We start from the raw sequence: 21,471 nt of genomic DNA, 5'->3' as shown, positions 1-21,471 counted from the left end.
TGCGGAGACCGCGATGTTCTGGTTAGCGGTGAAATTAAGGAGTGCATCAGCGTTATCAACAATTCCTTGCGATGCCAATCTTCAAGATGGCGGACGAGGTGAGTAAAACTAAAAAGCTCTAACAATTTTGACGAAGCACCTATCTGTTTATCAAAACCTTGAAATTTTTGGCGTGATTTTTAGGTAGAGGGAAAGCGTAAGAAGAAGGCGAAAAAGAAAGGTCAGTTATATTTTATCTCTTACGGGTGTTGATGAATCTCTTGAGTAAATCCGATCTTTCTAAGTGACAACTGCGCTTGTAAGCTCTTATTTGCATTGAGCTGTTATTGCAATTTAACCTGAATATTAATTTTAATTTGCAGCGAAACACAAACCTGAAAAGAGAAAGAGGGATTCATCTCTGGTACGAGATAATGGTGTTTTACCCTCAAAGTTGACGAAAACGGAGAACAACAGCTCTACGACATGTAGAGGTCAAGAACATGCAGTTTCTTCCTTACTGTTTATTCTATAATGTGCCTTTAAAATTTACATGTATGTTTGATTGTGGGGTGTAATTTAATCCAGAAATTAAGTTCCTTTGTAGTTTAAGTTATGGAAACTGGAGACACCATTAAGTACTAGTACTGATAAGTAACCTGGCTCCGCCGTTCCTTAGAATAATATTATTATAAGAGGTGTACATAAACACTTTTGCAGTGGTTTTTAGCACGAATTGATGAATCCACGATGTCTGGTCGTTTCGATGCAAAGTCGTTTCAATATTCAATACATATCTAAAGTTGATTTTATACAAACTGAAGTCAATTCAATATCACCTCAATTTACCTAAAGTAGTTTCAATTCGCTGCAGAAATTTTGCACTGTAAACTTTGGGCTAAATCAGACGCATGTAGATACCCGGCAGCCGAGAGGTGTTTACAAAAAACTATACCCGGCAGTCTGAACCAGGGAATATCTCATTCAATTCTTCTTAGGATAATAAATCTTTGTCCAGAAATGCCAAGCATGTTCAAGTATTATTTTGGCCTTGATATCGTCAAAAATTGCAGTTGAAACCCCCCAAGAGTATTCTATTTCTTGTTTACTTTTGCGACCTCAGTTTGTATCGAATTGACTTCAGTTTGTAGCAAATTGATTTCAGTTTGTATCGAATTGACTTCATATGTATATTGAATCGACTTTGAGTTGTATCAAAATGACTTGTATTGAAATGACTTAGCATCGAAATGTCCATAAACCGAATCATCATAGCACAGTAAACATGGTATCATTTTGCTGCAGGTCGCCAATTTACTGTTAGTCTTGCTCTACCTGGCTCCATCCTTGACAATGCGCAATCGCCAGAACTGAGGACATACTTAGCAGGGCAGGTGAGAAAAATCATTTGCTAAATTGCATATAACACAATTGATTCTTGTGTCCATGTACCCATCATTAGCCAGTTTCAAGGGGAAGCTTTTATTTACTACGAATGCCTTTCCCTGATATGGTGAAAAGCTGGTCTCCATATCTACTGGCCCAGTTTCAGTCTGGACAGTATCCTTGAGTCAAGCTCTTATTATATGTAGGTGCCACCCTTAACTTAGACCGTCCTGACAGGCTGTGCCACATCATGCCGCAGATACATTTAACCATAGGTATACAGGTACCTTCAGACTTGGGAGATGGTGGCCTTCTTGCCCCCAAAGGATTACACAACGCCTGAATGCGTGAGTGTTGAAATTGGAAAGAACCTGTTATAATTCCAAAATTAGTTGCTTTGAAACCTTGCATACTCTATGACTTTGATCACCGGCCAAGTAAAATCAGAAACTAATTAAAAGAAAAAATTATTTCTTCCATGTTCAATAATTTCAAGAAACATTTTTATTAACAAAATTATTAAATGGTTCTGTGTGGAGCCATTCTAAAAGGCTCTTTTCAGGTCCACCACAAAGACAAAAGTCTTGGTTCGTTTGATTCTTTTGTCTTTGTCTCCTATGGAGTTGGAACTGACCGTTTATTCATCCAAGAACCATACCCACCGACAGGTCAAATCCTGTTTAAAGATCTGAATTCTTTGAGTGTTACTCTTGCAGATTGCTCGAGCTCTAGCTGTTTTCAATGTAGATGAAGTTGTTATCTTTGATGAGTCTGGAAAGGCCAAGAGTGAGTCTAGCAGTGGACTGAACCGAAAATCAGACCCTAATATCTTGCTGGCAAGAATACTTCAGTATCTGGAATGTCCTCAGTATCTAAGGAAAAATTTCTTTCCAAAACACAGTGATTTACAATATGCAGGTACAATGTACATGTAGGTGTAGAAATACATTACCTGAAGTTTGTTGTTTCTTTATCATCAAGCATAATATTTATCATAAAGAAGTGACAACCATGATACATAAATCACTCTGTGGCTATTTGAGAGATGAAGAAAACATTCACCAGGTGACCTACTGCTCATACTCTCTTAATTTCCCTGGTGCTCTCAAATTCCCATTTTGTTTTATGACTTATCAGTATAATTTAAGACTTAAGCAATAGGTTTGTTGTTAAAGAATCAAATAATTTTGAGAAACCTTGCTTTGTAGGATTGTTAAATCCATTGGATACCCCACATCATATGAAAGTGGATGATGACATCCCCTATAGGGAGGGAGTGGTCCTTGAAAGACCTGTCAAGAAAGGGAGTGGTTCGTTTGTGAATGTTGGAATGCAGAAAGAGGTGCGAATTGATAAATCCATCAAGCCAGGTGTGAGAGTCACGGTCAAGATGGGGGACACATCAGGTGCATATGACAAGTGTTTCTCTCTGAGATTAATATAGATTAAACTACAAGAATCTCAAACTTCAGTTTGGAAAATGCCTTGTCTCAAGAGTTATTTGGTTAAAACAACACTTACTTAATATATGTAAGAATCAATTAAGCCTCTTAACCAACTCAGTGTGTCAACAGAATTGAATTTCTTGTGTTGTCTCTTTTACCTATCCTTTCAATTCACAGTGAGCAGTGTAGGTTTATACAAATGTGCCCTGCCTCTCGATCTACTTGAAGTGTAACAAAATAATTTGCTAACAAACTAGATTGCTTGTTATGGTATTATAAAGATTCATATTTAAATCTCTCACATTGTTCCTTACCAACATTGACCAGTAATAAAATAGAACAGGAATGTTTTGGCCGCTTGATGCATTGCACCTGTCTTCTAAATGGTTCTTATGCACATATTTTAACAGGCACAAAATTCTACACTGGAGCGGTTGTTTCTCCTAGCACACCCAGAACAGAAGAAGGACTGTATTGGGGCTACAGTGTAAGGCTAGCTTCTTCATTTGGGGCAGTGTTCACACAGAGTCCATACAAAGAGGGCTATGACATCACCATTGGAACTTCAGAAAGGGGGACCTCGGTAGATGCTCTAGAACTACCAAACTTTAGGTACTGTACAAAGAATGTTACCAATAACTTCCAAATTAAATTAAGAATTTTGATTTTCCCAAGTATGTGATGTTAATCTGTGGCACCTACAATGATTGTTTATTTATAGTTACTATTATTTTAGATTCATGGATGATTTGTAAAAGTTTCTTCAAATTAAAGTTACAGTGCTGTAATCTTAAATTCATAGCCAAATTTCTTCTTACACACACTTCCTTAGTTTATTACAGACAAGTCAATTTTTTTTAAAATACCAGCATTCATACAAACTACCCTACAGAGAGCTCTGAGTGCAAGCAGAAAAATAAGAAACATGTCACAGAGGGGATATAAAATAAATAGTCAAATCCTCCCATGTACTGAAAACACTTAATTTGTTGTTCGTAAGTAGGGTGAATCCATTGCTGTCTATACTGTATCTACAGTGTTGATGTACTTTTTCTTTTAGACATTTGCTAGTGGTGTTTGGTGGATTGAAAGGACTAGAGACTAGTTTAGAGTCTGATGAGAATTTACCGGCAAATGATCCATCTCTAGTGTTTGACTATTACGTGAACACTTGTCCTGGTCAAGGAAGTGGAACGATAAGAACAGAGGAGGCCATACTTGTCACAATGTCTGCCTTGAGACCAATCATAGCAAAAGCAACACAATGGACCTCTACCTTGTGAGGTGTGTTGAGGTGGAAAACCATACCCTGTACATCCTGTCCTATCCCCTTTGCAACTGGGAAGGAGAAGTGGTTTATTGTGCCTCATCAAGGTATATTGCACATGTACAAAAACAGTCGCTGACTCTTGTTTGTCAATCAAGAAAAGAAAGTGCTGGTAATCTTGACAAAACCTGTTACTTAAGGTGACTGGCATATCATGATACAGTGTAAGTCATATCTTCAGCAACATAAAAACCAGGATGAAGGCTTCGTTACTTCTTTTAGGATCATATCTGGCTACAACTTGCATAAAGTCGTGTTACAAGACTCAGTCAAGATAGACCTACAGTACACGTGATTTCTGTCCTGCACAGCTGACCCTGTTGAACATTGAATACACTTATATTGAAGCTACATAGGTGTGATGGTGAATAGACTGTAGCACACCTTGTTAGCTCATCCCCAGTTTTCTTTCCTCTTTCTCATCATCTATCTCACCTAAAAATTTCTCTCATAAGGAAAGACTGTGGCAAGTCATCATACTGTAAATGTTCTCATGAAACAGCCCTTGTTGAGACTTCTACACGAAGCACCGGAGTGACTCTCAATGGTTACCTATTTTATGGGAAGTGTACAATCCTCTTGCAGTTTTTAAGTAATAATCCTGTAAATGTAATCGTTCTTTGCCACCTATCCTGTGACAGGAAGTACTTGTGTTAAAACAAAACTTTTGTCAGACTTGCCATAACTCAATCTTGGATCAGATTACAGTGAACGAACCATAAGTATTATTAAAGCATCAAGTTTTTTCTTCAATCTCTTAATGTAAACAGATTGATAAAACATTCTACAAAGTTTATCTAGAAGTTTGTAAAACTAATGTAGATAGAATGAGTAGAAACTATATTACAGGTGTAGTATCTTTTGACTAGAAATCGCTATTTACCAGTAGTCCACTTTGTCACATGACTGTGAGAATTACTTCTTTGTGATTGACCGAGAGCCAACAATCTTGTCATTACAGTGTAAATGGATGTACATGCGTTCATAATTTTCTCAGTCATATAGTAAATGAGTAATTGTATGAAACCTCAAGGAATTAAGGATTTATCCTACTTGTGATAGTTGAAAATTGTTTCATGCAAATTGCACTTACCTGAAGGCTGGGCCAAATTTGAGCGAATTTTCAAATTGCATATACCACACCTGGTGTAAAGCCTTCCTTGCACTCGCATTATAACTTATCCCCTACTTATTAAGCAAAATGTAAGTAATGACCTCGGCAAAGATTCCCTTCTAGCATGGCATAGTTTCGTGACTATTCTAGTACTGAAGATGTAAGAATGAGCAGATCTTAGATTTGTTTAAAAATTTCGTTCTCCAGAGTTGTTTATACGATATTGCACATTTCCAAGGGACAGTTTCCCATAATAAAACCAGAAACTGAATGTTGAGCAATTTTCAAGCATTACGTATTACAGCGCTTATGATTCCAGAAGAAAACTGAGTTTCGCCCCAACAAAAGTTTCAACCAGACATGAATACATGTGTTGATATCTTTTATTTAAACCTTGACTACAGTTACAGACATTCTACAGACATTATTGCAGATCAATTCAAAATGGTCACCGGTCGTTTAGCCCCCAAGTCGATTAACTCCTGACCGTTAAGCCCCCAACTACAAGTCGAAAATACTGTCTAATTCTCTCGTTCGTGAAGCATGAATGGGGGCTGATAGACTTCTGGTTGGGAGCTAACTGATTAGGGGCTAAACGACTGGTAATCAGTCAAACTAAGATTTCCTTGACATACATGTAACTAAAAATGGAAATGGGTATTCCCAACTAAAATTGCTGTTACTGTACTCTATAAAGCGATATGGACTTCTCCTTGCTTTTAGTTGTCAGTTGCCGATAAGTACTCTTGTCGATGAACACCCAATGCACCAGCTGCAGTGATCCTTGGCGCGGCGTGTAACCCGGGCCTTGTTCCCATAGCAACCTTCAGCTTCCTTAAAATGCACCTCTAGTCCTGTCTGACACTTCTTCAGGTGGTCAAGATTTCTGGTTTTGATTTCCCCCCTAATTTTGGTGAGGATGACGCTTCCTAAAACACCTGAAATGATACAAAATCATGACCTGTTCATTTTTGCTCAGACTTCATACACAGAGAGCGTATTTTTTGGGGGGCTAGTCACGCATTCTTCCCCAACCAGGAACATGAAAGATTGCGTGACGAGCCAATAAAATGTCTAGATAGGGTGCCAACTACTATAGAGCATGGTGTATTATTTTAAAAGCTGTGCGTATAATGTTGGTCAAGATATTTTGACAATTTTTGCCTTGCTTGCCCGAAGTATTTCTATTTCTCTAGTAGGCAAAGGACCCTGCAGACCGGACTATCGAGAGCAGGTGGAAATTGAGCCTTCGGAAATCAAAGTCCCGGGATGGAATTAGTCTAACCTGATTGGTCTAGCCCTTCACTATATCGGAAGAAAGCTAGATGTGTGCTTATCATTCAACAAAAATATTCCAGGAATTTCAGTTCAAATTAACCGTTTGAAAGGGCAAGTGTTTTACTGGTGGTCAGGTTAATTCCAGGCGACGTTACTAGTTCATTTTTTTTTACGTTGCTTGAAGAAAAACCATAGTTACGTAAATCCATTCTTATCGATGGACCAAACCGAAAGAAGCTCCATTTTTCTGCTGGAAGTATTGAAACAGCATTTTCTATTCACGCTTGAGCTGAAATTTGCGGATATATATTTTTTTTGTCGCAAATAATAAGCAATCTACTGTATGCTGACTAAGGGATTAGAAACAAGAAATTCAGGTTAGTTCCCACAGAGCATTTGGAAATTACCTGGAATCAGAGAGTCCAGTTCTTCGTTGACTTCCGGCACTTGTGAACAGTCCACTGTCTTGTAGTAATAGTACGTTTTCTGGTAAACTGGTTTGTCACTTCTAGATTCGGGCTCTCTCACTAATTTGGAGATGATCTCCAGTTTGAAGCCATGTTCCTCAAGAGCTGCCTTATCCAGCATGACCCGCATCTGATTGTCCGACACTTCAAAGTCGCGATCATAAATCCTCATGTCCAAAGTTTCTCCCACGTTGGCATCTGTGTACATGAAAACAAAAATGAAAATGGAATGTAACTAGCACAAAAATGATAACAATGTAAAAGAAGATCTAGTTTGCCACGTCAGAGTAAAAGCAAGGTCTTGGCTCATTTCAGTCCCTTTAACCCTTTGCTAATTAGTATGTTGCCTCTGCAGCAGTCTAAGTTTCAACAACTTTGAAAATTTACAGGGGTTTATTATATGGCTTTGGCTTGTGGCCGATATAACGCGCACTTTGATTGGCTAAGGGCACGATCTGAGCGGTCATTATTTAGCTCTTATTAACCAAGCTCAGTCGGTCTGTATGGGAGAATCTTGACCGAGGTGGTGAGTACAGACCAAACGCACTCAGGTCTGTACACACGACCGAGGTCAAGATTCTCCCATACAGACCGACTGAGCTCGGTTAATAAGATGTTTATTATATGGCAAACAAGAACAATTTGATTTGTTTAATGTCACTGGTCTAAATCGACATTTTGCTTGTAAGCAGCGATGAGCTGAATTTAATTCTGCCAAAGTTTGCTCGTCCTCTTTACTTTCTTTTCTCATCAGGCTTTCTGGCACCGCCATTAATCAAATATTATTAGAAGAAAATAGTCAATTTGCATTTTAGTTTGCAACTTTTTCACTGCAAAACGTTACCGGTCTAGATGCCGGTCTAGATGGGAAAATCTAGACCGTGGTCAATATGGATTTCAGCCAATAAAATTCGTGAATTTGGTAGTTCCCAGTCCTTGTGAGACAGAGCCAAATAATAAGCAGCATCACAGTTGGTTGCCGTGGTATGCCAAGCGCTGATTGGTAGATTTGAAACGGCCTGCATGCCTTGAATTCCTCTGGTCGCTGAGTTTGGCACCGATCATATTGATAAAGCTGTTTTAGTGATTTCAGCATCGATTTTCTCGTAAAATGTTGGAGGGATGAAGTTCAAATTCGGCGACGAGAAAGAGAAAAATCTAATCGATCAACAACCGTCGCCATTTACGTGAGATTTTCAGTATTTTGGCGTTTATTCCAGTTTGAAGAGGAGGAGGTCGCGGCTGGCGGCCACCAAGTTGCAAACCTTGTCTCCCTCTCTTGTCTTAAGGTGGAATGGTACCCTCAAACATAGAAATTTTTGTATTAAGTTTCAACAAATTGTCTTTAATGTTCAGTTATTAAGTTCAACGAGGGAAATTGTTTGACACCAATTATGACGTAAATAGTTACCATGGCAACTGTGCCATGCCCTCAAAACCTTTGTTTTATATCCTCCACGTCAACAGCTATATCTCCTTACCAAAGAAACATTTGATTCTGAAATTTTCAGCGTATGTTTAACATACATAGACCTGTGATATGAACCTAAAACCTCATCAGCTTAAGCCTTTTTGCCCTTAATTTACAATGTGCAAGGGAATGTAATTAATTCTGGACCACACCTATTAACAACATTGGCCAAACAATGCATGACAAATTAAAGGGAATGACTTCATTTAGGTTCATATCACAGAAGCACTATTGATTAAAGTCTACAGCAAAAATGAATGCCTTATGTTGAATACTTTTCCAAGGAGAAGTGTTGAGCCGCAGTACCTACAGTCAATATCTAATACTTGAGAAAAAGAGAGTTAAAGTTTAAGTATAGTTTTCGCAAGCTATACCATAACTGTCAACTGCAGTAAAACACTAAAACTGTCCAGCAGCATAAGTAACTCCTTCTGTGCGTTGATTTTTGTCTTCCTTTCTCTTTTTCTTTCCTCTCAGTAACTTTCTTCGCTTCTTATTATGTTCTTGGTCTTTGTACACTGCCTTGTAAGTATGTTCTGCATCCAGGAATTGACAACCATCTTCAGTGTACTTCCCAGAAGGAATTTAAAGTGCTTCATACAGCTGTAAAACAGTTTGTGCACCCATATTAAAATGGGAAACAGCATCAAAGACGCCAAATTCCAGCACATCTTTGCCAACAAACACTTCTTTGGGGTCCTGTTGCCAGACCATGCCATTTAAAATTTCATTTCGGTTTTGTGTTTTTACATGGAGACATTTCTGAAGGAGACCATCTTTGCTGAGTCTTTGGTAAACTGGCTTAACCTTAGCTATGACAGCCAGAGGAAGGCCAGGACCATGTTTATAGCTAGCCCTATCACGCTGGTACCCACACCAGCTGTCAGGTCCAACGGGACAGTAATCATGGAGTTTGCGTGACTGATTGGAGGTACAATGGAATAGGCTTGCTAGGACCCCTTGCTTCATTCCCTCCAAGTTTCCTACATTGCTCCGAATTGCAATACCATAATAATTTTGCAATTTGTCTATCATTGCATCAGCTAATCTGCCTTTCCTCTCAGCCCAGGTGTTTCCTTCTTCAACTTCCTCAACGCTGTTCCAACTCTCTTTTGCACATGTCCAATACACTCCTGTTTGGTCACTTCAATTCCAGCATCTGAATAAACATCTTTAACTTGCTTGTGACTTTTACAGTCACCATCTCCATAGAGTTCTGAATATCTCAGTTTGTGAGTTTCTATTGAACGTCTAAATATGCGCTCAGTCCCTTCAGGCTCCATGGCTGGTGCAGATCCTTGGAAGTTTGCAGTGCAGTTGTTGTGATCTGCTCTCCACAACTGGTACTCCACACTGTCCTTATCAAGGTGAGAATGGAGTTGACACTGCTTCCAGGCTTTTGACATAGCCTCTACATCTGAAACCTTGCCACTGTCGATGGAAATCAAAGCAACACATCCATTTTGCGAGGAAAATCCACGCTTCTGCCAAGTGCCATCACATGACACAGGACAGTTGACCATGTCATTATTTTCGGCATTCTGTGCACTTCTAATTTCAGCAGCAGCATCTGACATACTCTTTTTTGCAATTGTTTTGATTGCTTTAGTTATGGTGTTGCTACTCTTTTTGAATGGCTTTGCTGCTGAGGGTGGTGGCATGTTCATTAGAGTGCAAAATTTCTTGGCACCTCCATGCCCTTTTCCCAGCGATCTCATTGTATAAACAAGGCGTTTATTTACCTCAAAGCTCTGCGTCTGCTTCCTTGATGAGTGGAACTCACTTCTCCAGCCACAGTTTTCGCAAAAAATCCGCAGACAGGAGGCACAACCACTTCTTTTGAAGCGATTCTCGGTTAGTGTCAAACTGAAAGATCCACAATCAGCACACCGTAGCGACGAAAACACACTGCTAAGAATCTCCATATCCACCAACCTATATCCGGTAATGGAGGAATCCTTGACTCCATCCTTGCTGGACTCTTTAGCCTTTTGCTCATCAGCAGACTCTGGGAAGAGCTTTTCAGCCTTTTTGGAAGACACTGAGGCAATATCTTCTGTATCTTCTGGTATCCCGTTAGCGTCGGTCGAAGCACATGGTTCTTTGCTCACCACACTCTCGGCTGTCTTTCTGCTCGATTTCGTGAACTGATTGCCCGAAAATTTTCGTTTTGGACGTCTTACAGCACGTTGCTTTGGCATTACGCGAAATAAGAACGATTTTGACCTGAACAATTCCTAAAATGAGCAAATTTCTGATCGTCTGCGAGAGATATAAACGGCTGATGACACTGGAGGACTCAACAAAACAAGCTTTCCGCTCCAGGCTTTCGCGGAAAAGCTTCCTCTACTCATGTATGCTAGCACAGAATGTCCCAATCTATAACGGAGTTGATATCAGTCAGAAAAACCGCACTTTTCTTTTGTTTTCGGCCGTTATCGTCAATAAACAAGCTGTAAACAAAGCGGTTGCCCATAGCAACCAAACAGTGTGCCTTAGAAACCTTTAAAAAAAGTAGTGAAGGTCTACTCTTTGTGCAAAAAAATATCTTTCATAGTGATCAGCAATGATTCAAGGTATGAAAACTCACTAAAAACTTTTTTTCACAATTTCACCAAATTTGACGAAAATTAGGGTACCATTCCACCTTAACGGTAACCGACCAAAAGTAATTTCGTAAAAAGACCCTTCAGACGGCTCAGGAAGGCGATAAAAAACCACTCATGAGTCGATTAACTTTACTGGGATATACAGACCAACATGTAATTTAGATATGCAATTTTCAGAGCTTTATTCATAACCCTCATAGATTCTCTTCGTTTCTATAAACAATTATTAACCACGAACACATAGGGTGGTCTGCCTGTGCTAGGATCATCACATGTAAACAATCGGGCAGTTTCTGTCGGTAGCAGTGCTTCTGATAACTACAGGAAGGTTTAGACGTTCACAAGGCTTGAAAAGTTCATCCATAAATCTCCCAGAATGAAGAAGGCGAAGATATGTTGTCGAAAGCGAATGCGAAGATCGAGTTATTCTGAGCAGTGCATTCGGGACCATTAGAATTTTCTTTCACCGAAAGACCGTTTGTTTGGACTATTTTGAAGCACTTCCTGTCTTTTCTATATGCGTTGACGTTTCGCCACAAAAGTCGTAAAAACTCCCCCAGCAAGTTGTGGCACCACTATGCTAAAATACCTTGAGGCTGTGACAATCATTTTTCCCGTAGAAAAATGCGTGTTTTTGACGGAGTACGTAATACAGTGGTGAAGTTCACTGACTGTGTAGTTTTGCCCTGGGTTTGAGACGATCAATGAATTGGTAAACGCGCGCGTCGCCGGATGTAAATTGACGACTTCCGCACGAATAATTTTTTTCTTTTCTTTAATTCATGAGCCATATAATAAACAACTTAATAACCTCGACCGTTCGGTCGTTACGGGAAACTCTCAAACCTCGGCCTACCGTATTGACCTTGCTATCGCTCGGTCAATACGGCAAGGCCTCAATTTGAGATTTTCCTGTAACGACCTCACTCTCGGTTATTAAGTAGTTAATAATCCATAATTTTCAGGCCTTCAAATAGGAAGAACAAACAATTTGCCAAATATCCAAATAAGATTTAGTCATCTGTGTAAAAAGCATTGCACCTCAGCCGGTCATCATGCAAAATGAAATACTATAAATGAGAAATTTAATTGTTGTGTAATTAAAAAAGAAATGCCATAAAATTGTGGTTGAAAGAAGTAAAAACTCAAGATAAAAATCACTTATATCATGAGAAACAACTGACCTGCTGCATTCCACAAAGACAACAAGGCGACGAATATCACAAGAATGTTCAAAGTCATCATCAAAGGCTTGTGAAGATGAAAGCGCTTGTCTTCAAATTAATTGACTTCTGGTAATTTCTCCTCGATTTTGAGAAAAAGCTTCAATGTAGCCCCAGATTTATACAGTGTCTTTGTAATGTGATAGGCCTCTAACTCGAGTTCCTTGTTGCTGTGGCTTTCACTTTAATTTAGTCAGATGTTTGTTGCAGTTATGGTGTTTGTTTTGATCTAAAGAGGAAATAGTGGCCCGAACTTCCTTTAACTATTAGGCACGTTTTACAAAGAGGCAATTGAACATGGTTGGCCATTACAGCTTAGTCCATCGCTAATTCCTAAGCACGTTTTATTATATAGAGCTAAAAAGGAAAATAATCAAGAATGATCATCTCTTATTGGGCTTTCCTGTTTTCGTTAGGTTAGGTATACTAAACCACGAATAACTTTTAAAATGTTTCCTTTAACTCTTAAGCACGTGTAACATGGGTACGAGAAAGGATGGTGGTCTGTCTTTTCGGCCCCCTTCCCCCGAGGCAACTTTGTCGAGCGTTTGTATGTGAAAACATAGACCCTGTAGGTCGAGTCAAAGTTGACCCTACATGATTATTGATAACCCTAACTGAATAATCAAATGTGTAAATATCCCTCCCTCTTTGAGTTTCCCTCGGTCATTCCGATCACAGTGGGTTTTGCCGAGTTAATTTTCACTTCTTTGATACGAATTTCACGTAATGCCTAGATTCAGTGAATCTAGGCAAATAAAATCGTGTATTTTTTAATTTCATGCAAGATCGTTTTATTGACAAAAGTACAATAAAAGGAGGGTCGACGGCTAGTTATTGGATACATGCAATTACACTGAATAATCAGAATAATTGTAGTCAGTTTCTACTTCTGGCGAAAGCACGTTTTGCAAAGTGAGGTAGGAGCAACGATATCATTGCCTGTTGAGGGAGGGGAAAGGATGGTTCCCTCAGTTGGGGTTGATTTCAAGTTAAAGAGAAAGCAAATAGCTTAATCCGTGGGGCGAGTTCTATGTTTTGTATGGGGAAAGCAAAAATTCTCCCATGTTGCCATCTGTGTGAGTGAAAATAAAGTGAAAACTTTGTCACCGCTCTAATGGAAAAAAGTCGTTGAAAGTGAAACAGGGCTAACTAAACTAATCTACAAAGAGCATTTTAAACCTAAAAACCAAATTAAAGTTGCCATTTTAAGGTTGCTCGGCGGTGCTCGGTTAGTCTTTTATTAACATGCCATCTTGAGTTTCAAATCTGGATCAGTTTTGAAAACAGCAGGTAAGGATTTAGAGATCAGACACGAAATTTCCCTGCGGATCAGCATAAATATTCAACGACTGTCTGATGCCGAGAAACAGAGTCTGGTGCAATATTAAATCTTGCACAACACGGCTATATTGGCCTGTCAATCAGATCCCGTGGAAACAACTTCAATGGCATCATTTTCCTCCACTCTCATTTCCCCTACCGCCGATTGAAGACCCGGCGACGAAGAGGAGAGATAAAACAAGCAAGGTAAAGGGAGGTGCTCAAGGTAAAGAGGCAAGTAAAAGCGAGCCATGGACGTGATACCGCAAACAATGAAACCCTTTGTGAGAAACGTGCTCAAGAATTAAGGAAACAGTAGCATGTAGTCACATACGATAAACTAGACAAGCAAGAAATCAATCGATTACCCAGCTTTACACACACCTTTGTAAAACGTGCTTAAGAATTACGGGAAACTTGGAGCCACTTGCAGAACACTACAACATGTACCTGATACACAGCAGACAGTGGACTCAGGATCTTGAAAATTCCATCATCCTTTGTTGCACCTTACTCTGTAAAACGTGATTAAGAATTACGGGGAAACTTGGAGCTATTTGCAGTATACAAAATGTACCTGACATACAGCAGACAATGGAATCAGGATCTTGAAAATTCCATCATCCTTTGTTGCACCTTACTTTGTAAAACGTGCTTTAGCCAGAAGATGAAACTAAGTAGAACGTGATTATTCAGCGCTATTGCATAAATAACTGTCGACCCTCCGTTATTGCACAGTTGCTCGTCTAAACGAGCTTGTGCTCTTTTAGAGAAGAAGATTTTATTAAGTATTTGCAATAGTCTCTCGTTATTTGTACAAACGGTGACCGTGTCCTTACAACATACAAATTAGGAAATCAAGAAAACAGTCCATAAGCAAGATTTGTTTTTGATCTTACTACTGCTTAGTTACTTCAAGGCAAGTTCAGTTAAAACACTTTACGTAGGAACAGGGAACATAAAGTAAATAAAGTCTACTTGGGAATAAGCCGAAAATAAGAATTAATATACAGTTTGCTGTAACGTATACTTGACCTCAAAACAAAGAAGGAAAACAAATAACCCGGTGGACGGTTCGCCACTGATAAGCGTTTCCGCTAAACGTGCTTCATTTAGAATTGGGATATTATTTCCTTTCGAATAAACCGGGGAATAAAGTATTCGAGTTAGCAAAGTGTTTTATGAATCTGACCAATATAACAATGAGAAAAGTTGTCTTACTGAATTCGGAATCACATTTAATGCGTAGCAATTGCCTCTTTGTAAAAGGTGTCTAATAATAAAAGGAAGCTCGGGCCACCTATTTCCTCTTTATATCTGAATCAAAACAAACATCTGACTAAAGTAAAGTGAAAGTCACAGCAACAAGGAACTCGAGTTAGAGGCGTATCACACAACAAACACACTGTATAAATCTCGGGCTACATTGAAACTTTTTCTCAAAATCGAGGAGGAATCACCGTCATTTATTCACCAGAAGTTAATTTCAAGATAACGCTTCCATCTTCACAAGTCTTTCATGATGATTATGAACATTCTTGTGACATTCGTCGCTTTGTTTTCTTTGTAGAATGCCGCAGGTCAGTTGTTTCCTAGTCTCCTCCGCAGCTGTTTGTTTTTGGGATGTCACGCAACGCTCCCCCAGGAAACGGCTGCTCAAATCCGAACCACATTCTTTTCCTTTTGTGTTTGTGGTTTGTTTGCGCTTTGTTGAACAGACCAATCACATAATAGCAAAGTGTGAATGATGTGAGCTTTCGCGCGAAAAGGTCTGCGGTGCGAAAACGCGAGGGATTTCTGGGTTTTGTTTCACGCCGCACGTAGCCAAAAATGGCTATCTTTAAAACGAAGAACGGGGAAGTGGAGAACAGGAAATCGAAGAACAGGGAATCGGCGAACAGGGAATCGGGGAATCGGGGAATGGGAATGGAAATGGAAATGAAGAATGGAGAATGGAGAACGGGAAACGGGGAATCTTTAAAATAGGAAATCTTTAAAAGCGGGAATCTTTGAAACAGGGAATCTTTAAAAGCGGGAATCTTTAAAACGGGGAATCTTTAAAAGCGGGAATCTCTGGGAATTATTATTCATTGTAATTATATCGCACGCTAAAGCATATATGTTTAGCGGGATAGTGGAGCGGTTCAAATCTCAGTCGATTCTTACTCTTTGAGATCCGCTACACCGACCGAAGAATCGAACCCCCTCGATTCACCTTAACTCCGTACTGTGACGTTTTTAAATTGAGTTTCGCAGCAATAGATATTTGTTCTAGCGTTATTAAGTTCTAATGGAAAGACGTACTACTTAACGACAAAAATATGGCACACACAGGTGGAGTGGGTTCTTGGTTTTGTGATAGACTACGCTTGAATTTTTAAGGTTTGCGTGACGTGACATTTACACGGTGGCCGAGAGAGCTGTAATGTTTGTTAAAAAGGTGACGTATTCCATGGAATTTGGCTATGTGAACAGTATTAGAAAAGGTACTATTGTAATGTTTTTGATTTTCTCACGCTTTTGTGGCAAACTCAGGGACAGATGTTTCTGTTGGTTTCCGGCCGGCATGGAGTCTCCATACAAATCTCTTTAAATTTGGTACAAAGTTTGTCCGGATATCTTGCATAAGAAAAATTGCTGTGACCTGAATCTCGGCGGAAGTCTTTGCATATTTACTTTCTTTCTTTTCCCAGATTCTGGACTTTATCTATTAAACGGTTTTGATTTTAATTTATTTTTATTTTGATGTATTTTGAGTGGCGTGACACTGAAAACCAGCAATACAGTAATTGAATACCGAACGATGTGCCGGCGGTATTCGTTGACATAATTTATATTAGCTTACTTTTTAAGTCAAGAGTTGAGGAGAATTTACTATTTCATGATAATGTTATAAGCTATCTGACACAGAAACTCTCATCGGTCGGTTGTTAGATATTTTGGCAGGAATTTCGCGTATAATCCGTCATTGTGTGCTTCATGGTACCTCTTTCTACGCGATGCGGTCTTCCGAAGACAACTTCAAAATACCCATTACGTTTATTTCCAAGAAAAAAGAATCGGTCGCTTCGAAGATCTTCCGCAGTTTAAGTGGACTGATCTCGGCGGACAAGATGTTATTGGGCAAGGGTCATTTGGAGTCGTTTTTGTCACCTAATACACAAGGAGGAAGGACGGAGATTCGGCCAGGAAAGGTAAAACAGTTGTTGTTAAGAAATTGCTCGGGTCTTCACTCGACTTCATCGATGCGTTCGCCAAAGAGGCTAGGTTGTTGGACGACCTCAAGCACGACAACATAGTTGGATTCAAAGCTGTATGCTACGATCCAGTGGCACTGGAATATGTTTGTTTCACTGGAATACGTTTATTTTGACCTTAGCGTTTTCGGAGGAGAAGGCCAGGTCAGCTCACTAAAAGATTTTATGGCTTGCCTTGACACCCACAATTGCGAGGGGATCGAAGGATCTTTCATGACGAAGATCGCGTCCGATATTGCCGCTGGATTGCTTTATTTGCACGAAAGAGGGATTGCCCACCGAGATTTAAAACCAGCGAATGTCCTAGTGAGCAATCACCATTATCGCGAGGAGAAAGATCGCGATAAACTCGCTTATGCGTGGAGTCACCAGCCGGTTGTATGTAAGCTGACTGACTTTGGTGAGAGTAGGTCATTATTTCTTCAAACAAGATCTGTGTGCCAATCGAGAACTTTGGACATTGACAGGGGCACTGTACCCTTTATGGCGCCGGAAATACTTATCGGAAGTGACATTTCACGTGGGGGAGCCACAGTTGAGGATTTACTGCGCGTGGACATGTGGGCCTACGGGATGCTGCTTTTTAATTTATTAAACCCCTGTCTTCATCATCCGTTCCAAGAAGTCCTGAAGAAAGAGGAACATGGTGACACCAAAGAAAAGATTATCCGTTTCCACCACAAAGGTGAAAGGTTAAAGCAAACTCAGAAGTATACTGAGAGATGTCAATTGGAGTGGCGCAACGTTTGGAACGTATACGAAGCCTGCACAGTTGTCCAACCGTGTGGAAGACCAGATGCAAGAAACGCCCTACAGTTGCTCCATCAAGGTAGTCAAGTCGGTTGGCTTCAGGGATCTATTCTCCAGGAAAGGTATGAGTTTCTTATTTAACCTTTACGTTAATGTACCCCCTGTCAGACAAATTGATGTTACCATGCCAACCATAGATAACAAACACTTCTTTGTGACCACTTCACCTGTTAACCGTTTCAGAATTTGTATATTTGTAGCTCTTTTCTTTCTTCTCTCGTTTTGCGTTACGTTTTAATCAGTGTATGCAATTTGTTAACTTATAACTAACTCCAAGATAGCAGTTCATAATAAATTAATGCGGTCATTGCGATACGGGTAAAAGACTTGATAGTAGCTTGGTTTGTCGTTTCAACTGAATATCTGCTGGCGAAAAGTGCGCATTCTGATGCATATAAGGTGGCTCAACACAGCCTCTATAGGTTGTGAGTGACTACCATTCATTGGATGACGCTTTGTAGGTATAAAGAACAAAGTTGGCATGGACAGAATATATTCAGTTTGTTTGAAATTACGTTAATTAGTTAAAAATATTTAAGATTTCGATCGTTTCTCAGAAAAACTGTGTTCAGCCACCTTACGGGCAATAACCTTCAAGGCTTCCTAGTACGTACACGTGGTTTACCAATTACCAGCAAAAATAAAGGTCGAACGCGAAGTTAATAAGGCTTGGTTGGTAAACTTCAAACGTCAGTTGATAAGGGGAAATGGATGAGAGGTGAGGAACTGGACCGCACAACTTTCTTTTTTAGGCCAGCCCGATACCTGTGCATGATTATTTTGGATTAAGTGAAAACTGTTTCTCCTTTTTTACCATTCTGGTCATCTAGTGCAAGTGTTGCTTTTGCAAATCAGGAAAAAGGGAACATCACAGAACCGAGCAAGGAAGAATGTTCAGCGTCAAGCCAAGATTTCCACGGTAAAGGTAGGCTTGTTTTAGAATTATTTTCATTAACAATTAGTAATAGATTTAAAGAGTGGAAAAAATTAAGTTCAATGAAATACGATGTATTGAATGATGGCGAAGGGAACCTTGTGCGGTTGTGCGAGAAAATCAAGTCGTTACTGGTTGAGAGCTTTTTAAAAAAAAAGGAAATTCACACATTACCCACAGAAGCCCAAGCGTCCAGTACGTATTCCCGTTACGTTCCCCAGGTCAATCAACTAAGAGTACTGCTACTCCAACCTGGATGGTTCGCTTGTCCATCGTTTGTTTCTTATGCTAATAGATGTACGTAAGTTTCTTCTAATTTAAGTAAAGGTATAATTTAAGTAAAGGAAAACCAAAAAGCGATAACTCGCTTAAAAGGCTTCGGATAAGACCTTACAGATAACGTTAGCTGAGGAAAAACCAATCATGTAGAAAATTTTTAGGAATCGGGACCTCTTTGGACGTCTTGGCGCAGGAACCTGGTACATACATCACGCTAGCTCTGTAATAAGTTGTTCAAGAAATTACCCAGGATCCGTAGAGACAACCCGGTCGGTAGGGCTGAGCTTAGCACAATCATGTTGAGCGCGACATTTTTAGGAATCGGGAAATCTATGGATCATGTAAACTGACTTTGTACGATACAATTCAAATTACTTTGCTGACTTTGTTTCTTCCACATCTCTTAGTTTTGGTTTTCAAGGCAATTGTAAAAACGACTACGTCCGCAACTCAAGTGTTAAAAAGTTGGTCCATTTCTGTTCTAACTGTTAAAAAGAAATAAACTGCATTCTGTCGTTACATTCATTTGCTCGTTGCTGAAAATCGCCACCGCGAATACATCACTGCTGTTAGAATGTTTACATAGTTATTGCCTTATTCCCCTTCTGTTTAAACATATAATTATTTACAGAACGGCGATTCGAGGCAAACTAGGCCTTCGCTATTTTAAAGGCATACAAGAATGCTTACAATAATTTTTACAAGGTCATTGCCTCAATCCTCTTCTGTTTGAACATGTATTTGTTTAAACAAGTAAACAGCGACCATAAGCTAACATAGGTCTTTGCAAAAAAGTATACAAGAGCGATTAAACAATGCTCATAGAATAAAACAACTCCGTCGGAAGGAAATTTTGCTTTTATCAACAAAGCTTTACAATGTAACAAGAAATCTTAGAAAAGATTGAAACGACGATGTTCAAGTTTGCAACGTAATAACAGATAATACAAATCACGCTCTAGATCCACCAGACATGTTCCTCAGAGTAAAAATTAAGAAAGGGTATCATGCCACATATGTAAACAATTATTGTTAGATTAGAGTATAAGTCTAGACGATTAGTGGTCTACGTGCTTCCGTGTGTACACGTCTGATGCCAATGTTTAGCTGCAGACAAAAAAAAGCCAAAGGGTCAAGGACTGTGATGGTGAAAGCCGCCTTCTTTGACTAATTGGCTTCCGATGTTCGTGTTTTTCCGTTTGACACCTGGCTAGAAAGGTCCAAATGAGGGCAGCGAAGGAGACTACGTATTAACGGACTGCGCAAGAATTATCAGGAGGGGGAATAAACAATGAGCTTCATCTAGAAAAATACTGACCTACCTCCTTCGAATTGGGGAAATTATATGCGATCGACCCCACTGCCCTTCATCCTATGCGCTTGCCTCAATTAATACCATAGGTAAAGGTAGGTAAAGTTTGCAAGTGGCCCATCAGGCCGGAGCTTACCCCGGTTCTGTAGCATGAAGCGACTAGCAGTATTTCTACTTCCCCTGGATGGGATGCTAGTCCATCGCAGGGTTACCCCAAGCATTAAGTTCGCCGCAGTACCCATTCATACACCTGGGTGGAGAGAGGCATTGTGAGAGTAAATATCTTGCCCAAGAACGTAGCACAATGTCCCCGGCCAGGGCTTGAAGTCGGACCGCTCAATCCTGAGACGAGCGTACAAACTATGAGGTCACCGCGCCTCCCACAAGTAATACCGTATGAACCACTTTAATGTTTGTGGGGCCGTTTTCGTGGCGAGAGGAAATAGGAAAGAACGCAGAAACGCGTGATCAAAGCAGTGCGTGGCTACTGATCGCTTTTGACATCGGCGATTGCCAGGCAATTCATAGAAGCCCACTAAACGGGAATGCTTAAGTACTCAAACAAATTCATTTTCATGTAATGAGAGACTGCCAAAGGTAGTTTGCCTGTTTCAAGCTATGTGAAATCAACTCTATTTACCAAATATTTATATTTATAGTTCAACATATATTTAAAAAAAAAAAAAAAAAAAAAAAGGGAAAAAGTTTGTACCATTTACAGGCTCATCATATGCCTTGAGAAATTCAACTTTATTTCATATAAAAAGTCAAGGAAAACAGCACAACTTGTTAGTGCGACACACTTGGTGGACTATTTTCTATCTCAGTTCGTCACTTCACTGTCAAAGGAACATTCCAAGTCTTAACCTGGATTCTACATTTGCTGCAGCCCTTAAGTCAGCATGTATAGAGGTTGTTCTCAAACTGGCTTGGGGGCGGAATAACTTCTTCCCGGGTGGAAGAGATCTGAAATGCGAGCAAGGAATTACTCTTAAAGTGGCTTTGGGGCGGAGTAAATGATCTTTTGTGATGCCAGGCAAACCGTGTACCGAACACCCGGCTTCCTCTTTTAGACTGGAGACACCCCTGCATGTGTACAAGATCAGCGAAGATATCTTTTAGTCTATAAGGGTTTCATATGATTACAGTAAAAACCCGCGTGTAAGAACCTATATATTTTTGAAGTCTGGCAAAATAGGTTCTTGTATCTGGGGTAATTATTGGCATTTTAGCCTAAGTAGGTTCTGTTAGGTTCTT

General features: G+C 39.7%; 1 protein-coding gene and 1 pseudogene across 1 annotated transcript; one reads left to right on the top strand and one right to left on the bottom strand.

Annotated features, from left to right (window-relative positions):
- Positions 1–78: 78 nt before the first annotated feature.
- On the top strand, positions 79–4,093 carry LOC145483610 (28S rRNA (uridine-N(3))-methyltransferase-like). The gene is made up of 8 exons (XM_081462149.1): positions 79–98; positions 184–220; positions 363–473; positions 1,285–1,373; positions 2,082–2,283; positions 2,574–2,771; positions 3,221–3,422; positions 3,871–4,093. The coding sequence occupies exons 1-8, from the start codon at positions 87–89 to the stop codon at positions 4,091–4,093; spliced, it is 1,074 nt and encodes a 357-aa protein (XP_081318275.1). The 5' UTR covers positions 79–86.
- Positions 4,094–8,373: 4,280 nt separating this feature from the next.
- Positions 8,374–11,048, bottom strand: LOC145483600 (uncharacterized; annotated as a pseudogene).
- Between the last annotated feature and the right edge of the window lie 10,423 nt (positions 11,049–21,471).

The sequence above is a fragment of the Orbicella franksi genome, chromosome 1, assembly GCF_964199315.1.
Source record: "Orbicella franksi chromosome 1, jaOrbFran1.1, whole genome shotgun sequence".
Lineage (NCBI taxonomy): Eukaryota > Metazoa > Cnidaria > Anthozoa > Scleractinia > Merulinidae > Orbicella > Orbicella franksi.
This window is presented reverse-complemented; position numbering and strand designations above follow the sequence as displayed.

Excerpts from the sequence above, each read along its gene's own strand:
- LOC145483610 (XM_081462149.1), top strand. Across the intron at positions 221-362 it reads GAAGAAGGCGAAAAAGAAAG|CGAAACACAAACCTGAAAAG; the intron begins GTCAGTTATATT and ends TTTAATTTGCAG. Across the intron at positions 2,284-2,573 it reads CAGTGATTTACAATATGCAG|GATTGTTAAATCCATTGGAT; the intron begins GTACAATGTACA and ends CTTGCTTTGTAG.